The 16,913-nt window shown below is 38.1% G+C and overlaps 2 protein-coding genes across 3 annotated transcripts; both read right to left on the bottom strand.

The window, feature by feature from the left end:
- Positions 1–179: 179 nt before the first annotated feature.
- atp6v0a2b (ATPase H+ transporting V0 subunit a2b) lies at positions 180–10,575 on the bottom strand. Its single transcript, XM_026322743.1, has 20 exons — positions 10,066–10,575; positions 9,547–9,625; positions 9,079–9,176; positions 8,721–8,858; positions 8,447–8,544; positions 8,112–8,238; positions 7,416–7,498; positions 7,186–7,279; positions 6,287–6,499; positions 5,686–5,836; positions 5,169–5,308; positions 4,866–5,023; positions 4,617–4,707; positions 3,803–3,921; positions 3,453–3,663; positions 3,153–3,272; positions 2,921–3,040; positions 2,686–2,803; positions 1,828–1,999; positions 180–1,721 (listed from the first exon to the last, which is right to left on the bottom strand). Exons 1-20 carry the CDS (start codon positions 10,180–10,182, stop codon positions 1,619–1,621), a joined length of 2,550 nt encoding a protein of 849 aa, XP_026178528.1. The 5' UTR covers positions 10,183–10,575; the 3' UTR covers positions 180–1,618.
- A 587-nt stretch (positions 10,576–11,162) lies between these two features.
- tctn2 (tectonic family member 2) lies at positions 11,163–15,768 on the bottom strand. Of its 2 annotated transcripts, XM_026322766.1 has the most exons (18): positions 15,616–15,768; positions 15,289–15,402; positions 15,060–15,130; positions 14,705–14,906; positions 14,513–14,613; positions 14,225–14,424; positions 14,010–14,130; positions 13,731–13,884; positions 13,557–13,640; positions 13,346–13,465; positions 13,188–13,262; positions 12,995–13,084; positions 12,765–12,882; positions 12,580–12,683; positions 12,245–12,392; positions 11,969–12,112; positions 11,770–11,858; positions 11,163–11,493 (listed from the first exon to the last, which is right to left on the bottom strand). In XM_026322766.1, exons 1-18 carry the CDS (start codon positions 15,713–15,715, stop codon positions 11,372–11,374), a joined length of 2,157 nt encoding a protein of 718 aa, XP_026178551.1. In that variant the 5' UTR covers positions 15,716–15,768; the 3' UTR covers positions 11,163–11,371. The 2 variants fall into 2 exon arrangements, with proteins under 2 accessions (XP_026178551.1, XP_026178552.1); XM_026322767.1 differs by lacking the exon at positions 13,557–13,640.
- Between the last annotated feature and the right edge of the window lie 1,145 nt (positions 15,769–16,913).

Below are 16,913 nucleotides of genomic sequence, written 5' to 3'. Positions count from 1 at the left end.
ATTTAAATATTCAAAATCTTTTTTATTGGTCTTATGTAACATTCTAATTTTTTGATACAGATTTTTGGGTTTTCATTAACTGTAAGCCGCAATCATCACCCTCAAAAGTAATAAATGTTTGAAATATTGAGTGTACTGAATCTATATAATGTAGGAGTTTCACTTTTTGAATTGAACTGCTGAAATAAATGAACTTTTCCACAATATTCTAATTTATTGAGATACACCTGTAATTTTATGAAGTCATAAGGTCTTCAGGTATAATTTGGTCATTATGTGCAGAAAGCCCTGAGACATCAAATGCTAGTATATAAGGTGGGTAAAATATTTAGTTGTTGTGAATATAATGTAAAATGCAGTTACTTGTTTTGAAAAGAAAAAAAAAAAAAAAAACCCAATTCAAATAAATATAATATTATTGATATTAGAATAAACAGGATTTTCTTTAAGGTGTACTCCAAAAAATACTCATTAGTCAATATATAACAAACAGTACTTAGTAAGATTAATTGAAAAATTAGTGCTGCAGCAGAAGAAATTATATTACCCCCTTTAAAGGCATAAAACTCAGTGTTCATTAAGGCTGATAATTGAACGTCACTCACTCCAAATGGTGACAGCATATTAACATTCATCATTCATCTTTAATTCTGATTTAACATTTTAAAATAAGTTAAAAAATAATTCTCTGAAAATACCTATACATCTCATACAACAACTGCTCTAACACTTTTCATAACAGAAAAATCAAAGATCCTTTGCAGTGTTTTGGTACCACAAAGTAGGAATACAAGGGAAACTGAAGGACGATACAGTATGCTGTCATTTGGTTGTACTTTATGTACTGTAAGGCAGTCAGTGCAACAACACACTAAGTAAGACATATACCACTGAAAAGTGGCTCACTTCCCAGTGTACAAAACCAGATCTGCCAAAACTGACACTCGGGGGGGGGGGCAAAAGTCATGACAAAAATAACTATATACAGAAGAGAAGGAGGAAAACACTAACTGGTAAAAAATTATTGTCTTTTTTGGAAAGAAAAATATAGATGCAATTTTATCCTTTTTCTTATTTAACAAGTTAATTCTACAGGGAGACTAAAATTAACTACAAATGTATAACAGTACAGCCAAACCTTGGAACCAACTAATCACTTATTACTTACTTATTTTACTCTTTTGAGTTATCTTTATACTTATCTATATAGCCCACCTAAAAAAATCATTATTTATTCTAAGTTTGGCAGATTTGGTTTTCCACAAAAACTGTTGCAGGTAATGCTTCATAATAAACCTCATGGTTTTAAGTACATGAGTTACATTTTACATATGAGGCCTTCACCTGTTAACCAAATTCTCTGCAATAAAACATACTGATCCTGGTACAAAATATGATTTTAAATAAATTTACAATAAGAAATAGATTTCTCCAACTGTTGTGAGGGTAGTTTGCGTAGCTCACCATACAATCTTTTTAGATAACAAACTGTTAAAAGATGAGAGAAAAACCAAAATCACCTAATAATATATCTGGGATATGTCTTCACAAGTACAGAAGACTGCTACCTTGGTTTTTGGCTCCATTTATCACCAAGCAGCATTCCCATATAGTCCCTTCACAGTAAACCATCATGCTCAAAGCTGGAGGGCAGAAGAGAGAAGGAAAAGGGGCAAAACTTGACTCCAGTTCCACTGTAGAACTTATTCTGAAACTCCACCCTGAGGAAGAAAAACAGCTGCTGAATTGAAAACACCAACAAAGTGCAAATCACTCCGGCCTTGTCAGTGAAGTACCTCAGCTGATTTAAAAAAAAAAAAATCTTACCAATGCAGCCGGAGGGCATGAAGGAATGCAGACAGACCCTCCATTACCAGAAGGATGGACACAGTGAGAATGGCAAACAGACCAAACACAGGCACCAGGAATAAAACTCCAAGGCTGGTGTCCATTCGAAGTCCTACTCGCATCACCATGGCCCAAAGCACCTCAGACAACTCTGTGAAAGCGACAGCATGTGCACCATCCATTTAGAGAATTACAATAAAAAGGTTATATAAACCAGTTACTAATTTTCAGGCTGATCTAAGTCACATTCAATTACTCAAAGATCAACCAAAATTTAGATCTCATTCCTATACAGTAGCTTAAAAAATGCTTTATCCTGTACATGTAATGTGGGCACATGCAGGAACTGCAACTGGAAATAAAAGGGGCTACTGTCTCAGTTGTGATTACGCTTGAGGTCTGTTGGGCTATATACCATAGCTAGTGTAGGCCTATATCTAATAAAATCTGGTAAATAAGAACATTTGTTAAAATGTACAGAGTCAAGTACTATACATTCACAAATACTGAATATACTGAGCTGCACTGAGCCTACAGTGTGCAATGCTGTAATGCCTCTCATCACTCCTTTACAGAAAATGTTAAATACTGTATGTTTGCATGTGAACAAAGGCACAAAGAAGTAGACCTTTTATTATAATTGTAGCTGACATCTGGACACATTTGTAGAAGAACCAAAGGAAACTGTTATATAGTGGAATACAGAAAAAAAAAGGTAAAGTTCTCTTTGAACAAAACCAGCATTAATTATGACTTAATGCACTAAATTTGTTTGCTGTTTAGGTTTGAAGGAGGGACAAACTACTTTTGTGGTATACTGTTAACCACCATACTCACGGGCATGTGCGAGGCTCAGAGCCCAGAGCCTTAGGTAGGAGGCTGTGTTGGAGATACAACCCAGGCAATACTCTATAGTGTGGATAGCCTGGTGCAGGAACTCATCTGCAAAGTTGAACTGTTACAATAACAAAACTTAGGATTAATCACAAGACAAACAGTAATCAACAGCAATGGTTTCTTATAGGGTCATTTTAAATGACTAGTTAACTATCCAGATGTTTGCTGTTCAGACCTCCTCTGTCTGATGCTCTCCGCTACTGGAGAAATCACTGTGACTGCTGCCCTCCTCCATGTCATGAGCCCTCATCAAGTAAACCTCCTCTTCACTGCTACGCCGCACACGCTCATATCCCTGAAAGCAGACAGAGAAACTATTCAGACGTTCATATTGACACCTGTAGTAAACAAATGTTTTTCATATCTATGCACACATTAACTGGCAGACATGCATTTCAAACCCTCACCCTGTACATTCCTAGGCGATGACTTCCATTGTGAAGCCAATAAAGGTAAACAGGTTTCCCCAGGAGTAAGACAGGCACTGAAAGAACAGCAATGACCATCAGAAATACCTGCAGGCCAGCCTGGGAGAAGCAAAACAACACTGCATTGATATATATATATATATATATATATATATATATATATATATATATATATATATATATATATATATATCTGTGGTATATTTTACACATTAGATTAAATCTGTTCAATGAAAACAGGGACAGACGTTACACCGTAGCAGGAACAGAGCCTATCACCTGTCCTGGGTAGAGAGGCTGCGCTTCCTCTCCCTGCATGAGGAACATGTTTATGAAGTGAATGAGGATGCTCGGGGCCTCTCTGGAGTCCTTAGCAGAGAAGACCAGCCACTTGTAGAATATCATGAAGGCCAGATAGCCAAAAAGACACAGCAGGAACAGAAGCTCAGGGATAAATACCAAGTACACATTGTGCTTCTTCCTAAAGTGCCTGTTTTTGTTGACCAAAACAAGAAAAGCTGTTAAAAACTATAACATATAAGATAATTTAAGCATTGACGAAGTAAAATATATATATATATATATATATATATATATATATATACACACACATATATACTGCTACTTACAAATGATTAAATGTGCTGAGGATCACACCAAAGCTCATGTGTATGAGGCCCAATATCACTGACATCTTCATCTTGTAAGAGTTCAAAAATGTAAGGCGGTTGGATGCCAGGTTCCAAATCTTTACAACAGAAAGATGACATATACAGTTTTATACAATGGGTAGTTTGGACAGGTAAAAGATTAACTCCAGCAATGCCCTTTAAATCCTATGAAGATCAGCTAGCTGTCTTTTATTCATTGCTTAAGCCACTGCTTGCTATTATTCCTAAAGGAGATCTAATGTTTTTTTTACCCAATTTATTCATCAGTAATTTCAGGAATTCAAACTTTTTTCTTTTCTTTTCTTTTTTAACCACCCAATGTGTGTTCCTGTGTAACACTTAACCTACTGTTTTTAATGCAGGTGCACCAATCCAATTTACTGTCTCTGTACCGGACATGACTGTCTCATTGACCTTAAAAAGTACAATTTATAACTGTCTTGAACAGCCTGGTTAAAATGTTACAAACCCATAAAAACATGTTACAGTATCGAAGTCTCAAGTAATTATCACACACCTGCCTCACACATACTGTAGATGATAATCCTAATCAGTTACACACAATCTCATATTTACATTATGCATATCAGCTATTTTTACACCTCATTCCTGGTGTTTTTTATGCATAGAAAAATATGTATGTATGTGCACGTATGTAAGTATAGGTGCACTTGTCCTGGTAGCTTAATACATTTCAGAGAGCTTTTTGCTATCAATGATTGCGTTTTAAAACCACCACAATTATGAGAAGCTATCAAAATTCTCTACTCACTGGGTCAATTCCCAGAGGGTACGGTCCGTTGAAAACTCCCATAATATTTGGATCCAGGGTGAGAAAACGATTGTCAAGTATATCCGTTGTACTGTTAAGCACAACCAACAACCAATATGTTAACATAATGAAAACAAATTCACAAACATCATCAATAAAGCTAACAGTCAAAAATAATACTTATGCACTCCTGGCCCTGCTCAGCTGCTTCTACTGTACCATTTAAGTTCTTATTCATCAAGTACTCACTTCCAAACCTTTGCTTCGAACATGGCCGTCACATTCCATCCAGAACCAAAGATGTTAAGGGACTTTGAGAAACAGTCGTTGTATATCAGACCAGTGTAGATAGAGAACAGGCCCATCATCAGGATCATATAACGCCCCTCAAAGAATGTGTTCCAGATCTGCATGGACACATTAAATCACTGTTATATTTCAGACTCGCCATATGCCACACACCAGCACTCATAAAGTTACTTGAAGCAGGTTTCAAAGGAGCGTTGGGTAAAAAAAAAAAAAAAAAAGAAAAGAAAAGTTTTACAGACTCACCTCATTCCTGGTGTTTTTAAGTTTGCGGTTGTTCTCATAGAGCACCATCCAGAAAGCAAACAGAGCCATGATAATTCCATGACCAAGGTCCCCAAACATCACAGCGAACAGGAATGGGAAAGTGATGATTGTGAAAGGAGCTAAAAATGAGTAAGGGGGGGGGGGCATTATACATTACAAATGATGTGCACTACTAAAATAAAATATGCAAACATCAGAATATTAAAATGTAGAAAAGCCAAACAAAATCATTTTAACTGACAAGTTGGTTCAAGTTGGAACTGGAAAATAAAAATATCAATAAGAAAACGAAAGTTAAATCATATGTACAGTCACTATGTGGAGACTGTCTCTTAAAAGATCTCTTGAAGCAATTAGTCCAAACAGAAACATTAAGCCATTTCAGTTTGGTCCCTGCACATTTTACATTATAGCCCTATTTGATGATCTGTATGTCAACATACAAAAAAAAACAAAAAAAAATAACACCTATCACAGAAAGACAAAGGCCACTCACCAGGGTTAACCTCCCTGTAACTGCCCACTCCATAAGCATCCACAATGTTCTGGAAGCCAGAGGTAAATTTGTTGGTCCTGATCAGGGTGGGCGGAGTGTCACTGGTGGGGATACGATTGACAAAGGAAGGAACTGTCGCTCCGCTTTTTCTCTGAAATATATAAAATTCTGTTACCATAAACTGATTTCACTTCAGTGTTTTGAATCATGCCATTACCAGTGCAAAAAGTAGACCTCAGATGCAAATCCACGACAATTTAAACTAGAAAAAAAAAGTAAACAGCAAAGCAGCTGTGACCAAATGATAAATAGACCTCTGTTAGAAAAATCATTCACACTAATGCATCTTTGTATTCCTTTATGCCAAATGTAGGGTCTGCACTCAGCATTCAAGATGAGTTAACAGTGGCCTTTCAGTCCTTTCACCAAGTCATGTAAGCTAATGAAGGCAGAATTCAGGCAAGTCCTCACACGTACTTGCTTTTCATGGTATCAATACCTCAATTCATGAAGTAACTGCTCCAGTTAAATAAACAGGCAAAGAAAGCATGCAGTGAAGTCACAGTCAAAAACAGAGCAGCTCCATGATAAGTTTCCTCACCGAACCTTCTTCTAGGGCCCTCCGCAGGGTAGGAATGTCACTGACAGGACACCACACCTCAGCAATCAGACACTTGTTAGTAACATCAAAACTACATTGGTTAAGAATATAGTAGATGGCCTTCATCTTCTTAACCTGGATGAACCAGGTGTAGACTGACTCTGAGGCCTTAATCAGGACCTGTTTCAGGTAGTCCTCTGTTCTGTGAAGTACCTGGACACAAGAAAAAGTGAGGTACTTCGTGTTAAAATTGATTCAAGAACTTGACAAAAAAAAAAAAAAGGTCTATATGTAACATCAAGAGCAGAGAGGCATTTGTGAGGGTTTGTCAGAGCAGACAAGAGCAGCAGTGAAAAAAAGTGGAAGGAGGAAAAACAGGATACATGGCAGAGAAAAAAAAAAATCAAACTTTCAGCTGATGCCTCACGTTCATCACGTGCTACACGGCGTGAGTGCAGTTATGTTTTTTCAGACACAGTGGGTTAAAGTTACCAAACGATTCATGGTGCAATCCCCCAGACAGAAAGAAGAAAGGATTGTCTCACAAGAACAACAAAGTTAATCTTTCAGAAATTAAATCAGCCATTAAGTTTTGTTGTTTATTTCGCTGCTTTCTTTTAAAAATAATTGTTCAAATGAGAAATTGTTACTGAATGTCACCGAATTTGCTAAAGGGAAGATTTTCCACAGCTTTGTTTTGAAATTTCCTTTATTTTAAAACCCACCACCAGAAAGAAAAAAAAAAAACATTGAGAGCTCATTTTTAGATCTATATTTTAACAGGGTGGTGACAACAAATCCATGTAAAAGTAAACCTTGGGTCAATGGCGACTTGAATCATTTTCAGTAATGAATTTAATATCTGCATAATTAGACACTTTGAAAAATGTAAGACCTACTGTGTGCAGGTCCTGAATGCGAGTTCTTAGCCCCTCAACAACATCATTCCTCTCCTCATTGCTACTCGGATATGGATACAAATGACAGTGGTAGCTATGGAGGGAAAAGGATGTTATTCACAACACAACAAAATACAAGCAAAAAAAAAAAAAAAACTAAAACACATAAAACTGACATTGTAATTCCATTCTTAGATGAACCATAGGATAAAGAATTGTGGAATAATTACCAGTCACAGATTTTCTTCACTTTCTGGCCAATTTGGTCTCCCCAGTAAGAGATTAGGAAAACCATACTTTTGGTAGGTTCACCCTGAAGATTGAAAATAAGAGGAAATGATGTACAGCATTTACAGTACAAATGCTGCACCGATGATAAAAAGAGCAGCATTGAGATCCAAGAGTGATTTTCAAGTGATGGTGACATTTTTGCTTCAAAAACTGCATTTCATTAATAAAATGAACCAAAACAGAAAGTACTTCAGACTTTTTCTTGACCTTAGAAACAGCACTGATTTCTCTATCCAGCTTCTGGGAGGAAAAAAAAAAAAACCTGACTGTTCAGTTTTAGCTTGTTATCAAGCCTCCTCTTTTCACACATTCAGCAACACATTAACATTGCTTGGAAATTTTCCATCAGCAAAAGCACGTCCTGACATTCCACTAGCGACCAGTCGGAGCACAGCGTGCCTGCCTTCTGGTCAAGCAGAGGTAATGGGTAAGTGGATTAGTGCTGTCACTCAATACAAATACAGAAGATCACAGTACTCATTGTTTGCCAGGAAAAAAGTCACCAGTTTAAGTTTGTCCTGTCATTTAAAAAAATGTACACTAGATCTCTGGATTTTCTTTTCCTTTTTCTTAATTGCAGTGCTCTACAATACTCTGTCCTCTGCACAGACAAAAGTTAGTTTGGAGACACCGACCGTGTCAGGATCTTCCATGTACTCTTCGACCTCAGCAGAGCTGAGGATGGTGTAGCCTTTACATACTCTCCAAAGCATCCGTTCAAAGGCCTCAATCTTTGACCTCTGGATGAGACCAGAGATGAAGCTGCAAAAAAATGATAGGAGAAACCAACATTCAACTACAGGAAATGTCTGTTCTTTTTGCAGCCTCTGAAGTATTCCTACAACAAAAGTTAACAAAACCTAATAATAAAGTGTTGTGACTGAAGTCACTTGTAAAATATAATAAACTCCAAGTCCAAACACTAACTCATAAATAATGCTGATGTGGCTAGCAGAGAATCAACCCTCACCCCAGTTTGGCTCCTAGCCTCTGCATGCTGCTGTAGTCCATCATTGTGTCTTTTTCTAGGAATGGAAACTCCTCATACTGTACATGTAGGGGCTCTCCCTAAAAGTAACGACAAGGCGTAGGAGGGGAGATAAAGAAAATCTAACTCAAAATTATAGATCCAAGAGGAGATTCTAACTGACATATTTTGAAAAAATGTTGTTAAACTACAGGAAAACTTAGTTGTAAAGAAAAAATAAAAAACATCCAGCTCAATCACAGAATGACACACTAACTTCAGCAGTTCTCTGTACAAAGTTGCGGGTGATACGCAGCATGTGTGTGTACTCCGTCAGCTCCAGCAGGTTCTTCTGCAGCTTCTCTTTATTCCTGGTGACTTCACCTAACTCTGCTTCTAGCCTTTGCAGCTGCTCCTGTGAACACACACAGACCCCCAGTGAGAACAGCCATGACAAGAATGTAACAATGTAAATAAATACAATAATGATAATCAACCAATTTCACACCAACTAGGGGAGAGTAATGTAAGTATTTCTATAAATTCATTTAATTTGCACCAACATAGTTTGTTTTAATGAGATACTAAATTTAAAAAAAAAATCATAAATGATGATGCACAAGCATGTAACTAACCATTATACCCATGGCATTCTTGGGTAAAGGAGCCACTGGGTTCACATCTCCTTCTGGCAGTGAAATGTCTGCTTTCTTGATTTCCCTTAGAAGGTATCCTGTTTAAAATAAGGAGCAATCTTGTGAAATGTTTCAAGGGTTGCAAAGACCATGAGCAGCCCTTGAAAAACCTTGGATTTGTAGAAAGGTCTGACAGTGTGTCGGTTTATTCTCCTTATCTAATAAAGGGTTTAGTTAACTAAGGATGGCGTTTCATTCAACCATCTGACATTTCTCATGACTGCAGGGTCACTGGCGCTCAATTCAATTAAGTGAGAAGACCTTTTGTTGTTTCATGCGTTTCTGCTTTGCTTCTACAGTCTCATCACAGGTCTGTCTGAAGCTTGACTGGATAAAAGAAATGTATATCCTGCCCTGAACTTAGCACCTTATGGCTAAATTAAAAATTAAAGTTCAGTACTTCCTTACCAAGTATCCTCTCCATCTCTTCACATTTTTTGATCTCATTGACGTGTTTTCGCTGGAAGGCGTTAACACTGGGATTCAGCTGAAACGGGTGTGAGATACATATTCAGTCAATGAAATGATTAACAATCCCCATAAACACTCACCACTGAGGCACTGATAAATAAATACTCATATCTGGAGAATTTAAAACATACAAATACAGTGACTACCTGGTGCCACAGGTATTACAACAGCTGTGATCTATTGAATATTGATGATTTCCTTATTAAAGTTACATCACAAATATCCACCTCTGCTCTGATTGAGCAAGTAAAACCCACTGACAGGTTACAAAAGCACTGATAGTGGTTTACATAACTTAACTTAAACGACCTGATAACTAACACTGAAGACGGAGGCTTATGCACTTTGCCCAGTGCTTTCGATGTTTGCCACCAGCTGTTCACTTTCAAAGTGACAGCGTATTTACTGTGCTTTAAAGGATTTGAAAGGTTTACGCCCATCTACTTCGGGACTTACGTCTCTGAACTCCACAAGCCCCAGTTCTCCAAGTTCACTGATGCAGTCGTAAGAGGACCCGGACTGTAGGAACAGCTGGGCCAGACACATCTCTTCACCCCGGAGCAGGGAGCTCATTGTGACAGGCTAATATTAGCACGCAAACTCGTGTACTTTCTGTGAGTTCAACGTCAACGACAGTCGGCCAGGCCCTTCTTAGTCCTCTTCATGTCTCTGCTGCGGTGCTAACACGGTATTTGACTGACTTTAGATAACTATCGCTACAACAGGCTATCTCGGTTAGCTAGCGAGCTAGCCGGTGTCCTGTCTGGATGAAAAACTTGTTTCGTCAAAGTTGAATCTGAAAATGTGAGACACTCGGTATTAGAAGCGCGAACTGGGTATGTCCAACGATGTGGACGCAACTCTTCTCATAGTTTAGGAAGTTTTAGAAGACGTCTGCCTGTCACGTCCATAGTAATCCACGTCACTTGACTTCTCGCTGTTGAACACAATCAACTTCCTCCTGGAGTCTGCGCACTACATACCGTCACTGGCACTACACACCGTCAATGGGGCTTTTCGGCCCTCAGCGCTGTCTGAAGGCCACGGCTGTTATAAAATATAATAATAAATATGACAAAATATAATATAATGTATTTTTAAAATGTTTGATTTAAAAGATAAATTATTAGTAATTACACATATCACAGGCAGCGGGTTTCAAAGCTGAGGAGATGAGACAGTGAAAGTCCTGCCACTGTCCCAAATGTTTACACATGCAACAGTCCTAGTTTTTCTGTTTAAGTTTACAAAATAAAAGCTCACCATGCATTAAGATTTCAAGAAAGGCTATTTTTATTGTGCGGCTGCTGTAGGTCTTACAAGCCACAGGACAGCCTCAGGCACAAATAAAATTGTGCTTGTGGTTGATGATGATGTCTTGTGAGAATAAAACAATGACCCAGAATCAAACTCTGCAGCATCTCATAAGAAACAAACTGGTAGGTGGGACTGAAATCAGATTAGAGGTTTACACAAGAGGCCTGCCCACTTTTCAAAGCTATAAATAAGAATGTCATAATCAAACATATATTGAGGACTTGAGCCTAAAAAAGTAATAGAAAAAATATTTTTATTACAAAATGCTGCACCAATACAACTATTTACATTGTCACAGACATAAATATGTACAAACTATGTTATTCAACAGTGCCTCGTGAAAAAATGTAATTACATTTCAGTGACATCTTGCTTTGTCTCTCACGCTCTTGTTTAGCCCCTCAATCTCCGTCTTCCTCTATATTTTCTTAGTATTTTAGCAGTTTTAGAGAGCTGCATTGTGCCACGCTTGTCGGATTTGTCTCCATGGAGTTCCCAGAATTGAGGCAGTGACAAAGAAGAAAACCAAGATAAGACCTTTAGCCAGTGACTGGGAATATGGCTCACCTGCGGAGAATTAAATAAATAATGGTACTGTCACTATTTCCTTTCATACTTGAACAATGTTTCTTGTACAAATGGTTTCACAGCTAAAGTATATGGGTGTGGCTTTATTTATTCAAGGGTTTACTGTGGGTCAGTTGCATTCAACTTTTGCTTAAGTTTTTAAATACTGTTCACTGTAATTGCTTTTTTTTAGCATGAAGATCAATTTTGTGAATAGTCTCCTAAAGAAAACAATAAAATAGAGGACATATTTTCTAGGATTAAATATATACCCACCTGTGTAATACTTGGTGACAGGAAAGAGGAGCTCAGGCCAACACACATCATTCCTGTTACAGTCATACTCTGTGAAGTTGATTTGAAACCTGGGGAAAAAAAGTCAAAACAAAACATGACGTTTTACATTAAAAATCATTCAAGCAGTTCATGTATACATATTTTTTGGCTCTAGTTAACGCCTCTATCAGGGAAACACCTGGTTTTTGGTGGTCCTGTGTTGACAGGAATATCAGTAAAGGTGACTGAGGAGGTGATGGAAAACAACTGAGTCTCCAGTGGGTCCACACATGGAGCGACATTACCTCCTCCACAATCCAGTGCCCATGTAGACAGACTATAACTAAAAATGACCAAAATAGGAGACATAATATCTTATAAGAGGTCTAATGAGAATGACATGGTGTCTTACAATGATTCCTCTTAAATTGAGCATATAACCTAAACTTTATATTCCAGTGCAGCTGAGACAAACCTGACTTTCAAAGCACGTATCTCCTTTTGAGGAACTCCGTCCACCATGCCAGTGATAAGAGTCCAAACATGGATATGTTGGTGGGATAGAATCCCATAGCATGAAGTGGTGGTGTCTTCCATAGTTGTGCTTGAGTCCAGTGTCACAACTGAAATTTACATGTTGAGTGTAACAAAAAAAAAATAACTTGACAAAGTGGTGTAAAATTTGCTTTACGTATTAAAATAACAGTAATAAAAAATAAATTTAATAATATCAATAAATACATGATCTCATTACAGAAACAATGAACCGAACAAAAACAAATGAATTGTTTCTTTGTTCTGTCTACTTACAGCTTATGTTCACCCAGTCTGATATAGTTAGAGGATCTGGGTTTCCACTCCTTGCCACATATGTGGCTGCAAGCAAAGATGCCTGGAGAGAGGTAACTCTCTCTCTGAAAGACAAAAAACATTTTATTGGAGCTCAAATGATAACAGATATAGAGCCAAAACTGATCTTATGCTGAGCTACTTACCTCAAGGAATTACACTGAGAAAGGTTCTGTTGACTTACAGGTAACAGACATCCTGATGTTGAATTCTCCCCAAACAAAACTGGTTTCTTCTCAGCAGTAAAACACAGTCCATCAAAGACTGTAAACCAGGAAATGGTGTTGTGTCTTTTAGTCATCTTGCTTTGAATGATATATATGTAACTGACTGTTACCTAGATGCTATAGGCATTAATCAACAAGAAGACTTTTACCTGGTTTCCAAAGATTGACTGATGTCCTCTGTATTGAGCTTGTATCATTGTCCATACTTCCAGCAATAACAGGCCTTCCCACCTGATAACCTGTCATTTAAAATCTTTGTATCACCCACTGTATCAGGTATTGTAAACTTTTTTGGTTAAAACCGTTCACATCCACAGCCAATCCACTCTATCTTGCTCTCACCTGGGTTCCCTGAGTTGGCCTCACCTACAAATTCTCCATTAAGAAACACGGCAGAATACCTTGTAGTTAACGCCACTGTTCAAGAGACAGAATAGCAAAAGTCAGCCAACTTTGACTGATGATAAACCAAATCCTGGGCAAGTGTTGTGGGCACTTACCATTATCATTGAAACTGATCGTCCCAACAGTGCGTGTCAACTTGATACTTGAGATGCCATTTCCTCTCCAGTAGAATTTATAATCCAGCGCTAAGGTCACATGCTCACATACCAGCCTCTCTTTAGTGAAATATTCACATATTTCAACACTAAGGTTAATCCTCACTTTAAGTTGTTGTTTTTTAGTAATGATATGTTGTAATCCCCTTACCTGAAAAGGCAACAGCACCTTCCCTTGACATAAACTGTTTCATGTCAACAGCCACTTCATCAGTTAGATCTACTATAACATTACCTGGAATACATTAAAACAACTCAAAATTAAAGAAACATGGATCTAAAGAAGATATCAGAGCATGGCTACAGTACACTGAGCAAAACCTACCTCCTTGCCCATTCTTCACGTTAATCCTCAAATCAGCTGGCAGTGTCTTTAAGGGAGATCCAGTTGGACAGGAGCGTAGCAAAGTTACACACAGGACTTTGAAATTTTTTAAAAATGCTACAGGAGCACTGTTTACACACTGCCCGAGCACCGTCTGTGGAAGAAAAATATAAAGGGTATTAGCTTTAGTTACCGCTTTTGCAACATAATCAATGTTGCAAAATATATTCTCAAAAAAACGTATTAAAAAACAAGCAACATGCAGCACACATGACTAACCTGGGGAATAGTGAGGTACTTGTCATTTAATGTAAAAATGGGACTTCCTTGAATATAAACATTGGGTGATACTGGAGCTGACAAAGGAGGCGTTTGGAAGGATGGGCCAGGCTTAGCTGTACTAGACATGGTAACAGAGAAAAAATAGCATGACAAAACCACTAATAAATGATTTACACAATGTAAAAAAAAAAAACATATTTAACATTTCTCACATTGTATCTCCCTGGTAAAAGAGACCCAGGTAGGGGTTGTTTTCAGGTGGAGAATTGACACATAAAAACGGAAACCAGTCTGGGGAGTTTTCAGAAGACTGCACAGAGCACTGATAATGCGGAGCAGGGGAGACCTGACCACCAAAGGGCCCTGGGAGACAGTGGGACACAAACAGCTTCAACTCTTCAATGGAACAGTCCTGACAGAGTGAAAGACAAATAAGACATTGATTAATGCTTTAGTAAATACGTTTTGCCGCTCTTGTTAAAAATGACAGATATAAATACCTTGTCACAGCAGCATCGTACATCACATGCTCTAAATGTGAGATCACAGGGACAAGAGCCCAGTGGTTGGTACACCTGATTGGGAATTACTGTTTTATTATCTGAAATGAAAAGCAGATTTCTATTTATTATAGATCTGGCACGCTCTAAATACATATATTCCCATTCCATTACAAGTGTCATTTGAATTACCAGATCCTGTATTAGCAGGCACCAACACGGCATGTATCTCGGCCTGGATCAACAGTGATGCATGTGGTGTGCTCCCCACACAAGCAGACACCTGAAGGGCCTCCAGGACACACAATGGCTTTGAACAGCAGTTTGTATCTGTCTCATTCTTACCACACAAACGCAGACTTCTATTAAGTCTCAGCTGAACCCGAACTGCAGTCTGGGGAACCAAATCAAACACAGCAGAAAAACTGTTTACACTAAAACATCAGCTCATCAGATTTTTTTTTTTTTACTCTGAACTCATTATTATAATTATCACTGCAGCATCTTGAGCATTATTGCATTGTTAATTGTGAAAGTGACTTCTTACCTTTCCCACCTGCTCCACTGTGAGTACCCACTGTGTTGCCTCAGCTACACATGAAGGCGAATCAAAGCCTCCTGTAAAAAACAACCACCAAATACCTCAAAATGACAACAGATGACACAATCACAATAGAGCAGCAGTGAAACTCTTTTAAGGTTACGTGTTGTTTTGAATAACGGTACATGAAATTATAGCGAGCTAAGCTGAAAATTCCACTGAAAGTGCCACTGACCTGTTGTGTTGGAAGGAGACACCGTCCTCAGATGCAGAGAGATGTCTGTCGTGTCTCCCAGCAGAAGTGCAGACACTGTTGGTCCAGTCGCAGTGAGAAAGGACGGCTGGAAAACTGTTCAAAATACCAGACACATTTCTGTCTGCTGCATCCCATAATAGCTACAAAAAATTAATATTAAAATAACTGATTTAGCCATTGACCTAGTTAGCTACACCACTGACTGTGTTTATCTCTTAACCGGCTAGCTAGGTTTGTAAGGTAACGTTAGCTATTTCGATGGAAAGCTGGATGAGCTGTAACGTTACATATTTATTGACGTCTTACCGAGAAGGTTTTGAGCATGAACCAGGATGAAAAACGGTAAAACACATATGACCAGACGTGAAGTGGACAGGGTCAAAAGTATATGAACCGTGTTAGCCATTTGGTTCACGTCCGATTATAAAAACAGCATCGTTGTAAACTGTCTGTGATGTCTTGGCAACGTCTTGTTCTGAGGAAACAGAAGCCAAACTTTAATTAACAAGAGCGACCCCGTCTGGCCTGGAGTGGTACATAATCGTTTCCATAGATACAGTAGTTGTCTGTTGTTACAGCAAAATAATATTAACACACAGTTTTTACATTTACAATCGGGTTTTTCTTCAGTTTGCTTTGTTACAACTGTATTTATAGTGTAAAAATTGAAAGCATCAATATTTAACGCCATTAGATAGGCTGGTATAACCAGATAGGCCATAGGATGAACGTAACCATAGCAACAATGCTCTGAATTCATGCAACATTTCCAGTTGACCTGTCTTTAATGGCGTCATAGATGGATTAGTGAACTCAACCCGGGCTCAGAGGGGTCAGGGGTCTCCCGGAGCTCACCAACACACTGAACAATAAATGTCCTAAATGCAAAATGACAATGAAGATAAACAAATGTGTGTAATTTTAGTACACTAGTATATAGTACATTTATAAATAATAGGATACTAATAATACTCTGGGAGGGTACTTTACAGATCGGTGCCCAGGGGCCCATTGACTAATAATAATTAGTCCATGATCCACACACTTTACCCATACCTGTCAATCCTCCGGGTTTCCCCTGGATTCTCCCGTATTTTACCATTCTATCATGCTACCACCCCGTTTAAATATTTTCCCGTATTTTTTAATCTTTCTATAAAAAAATCCCACTGGGTGTAATTGGTGGGTTTGCTACATTCGCCTCCGGTAAAGCAGGTGGCATTATACACATCATTAGCTGTAACATCTACAGAACTCATTAGAAGAGGAATAGCGGTCGAAGAAGAAGAACAGCACCCTGTTGCCTTTTTATTTTCAAATTCCAATGTTAACAGGTCTGACTTTACCATTGAATTGAACGAGAAAGTGTGTTTAACCTTTTGCCTGGTACTATTACATACATATACAGTACTGTGGAAAAGTTTTAGGCACTTCAGATGTTTTTTCAGATTCTTCGTCATTGATTTCTTTTTTGAGTGTCTGTGATTTCAATAAAATACATGTGAATATAAAATAATCCTGAGAACCTGCGGACTTCAGCCTGTAGGTGGCACCATGTCGCTGTGGCTCTACAATGACCACTGGCTCACAAAGAGCAGAACTAA

The sequence above is a fragment of the Mastacembelus armatus genome, chromosome 9 (assembly GCF_900324485.2).
Source record: "Mastacembelus armatus chromosome 9, fMasArm1.2, whole genome shotgun sequence".
Taxonomy (NCBI): domain Eukaryota; kingdom Metazoa; phylum Chordata; class Actinopteri; order Synbranchiformes; family Mastacembelidae; genus Mastacembelus; species Mastacembelus armatus.
This window is presented reverse-complemented; position numbering and strand designations above follow the sequence as displayed.

Excerpts from the sequence above, each read along its gene's own strand:
- atp6v0a2b (XM_026322743.1), bottom strand. The coding sequence starts at position 10,182 with ATGAGCTCCCTGCTCCGGGGTGAAGAGATGTGTCTGGCCCAGCTGTTC. Across the intron at positions 5,837-6,286 it reads GGGCCCTAGAAGAAGGTTCG|AGAAAAAGCGGAGCGACAGT; the intron begins GTGAGGAAACTT and ends TATATATTTCAG. Across the intron at positions 4,708-4,865 it reads TTCGAAGCAAAGGTTTGGAA|TACAACGGATATACTTGACA; the intron begins GTGAGTACTTGA and ends TGTGCTTAACAG.
- tctn2 (XM_026322766.1), bottom strand. The coding sequence starts at position 15,715 with ATGGCTAACACGGTTCATATACTTTTGACCCTGTCCACTTCACGTCTG. Across the intron at positions 15,403-15,615 it reads TCATGCTCAAAACCTTCTCG|TTTTCCAGCCGTCCTTTCTC; the intron begins GTAAGACGTCAA and ends TATTTTGAACAG. Across the intron at positions 12,684-12,764 it reads TCTCAGTGTAATTCCTTGAG|AGAGAGAGTTACCTCTCTCC; the intron begins GTAAGTAGCTCA and ends TTTGTCTTTCAG.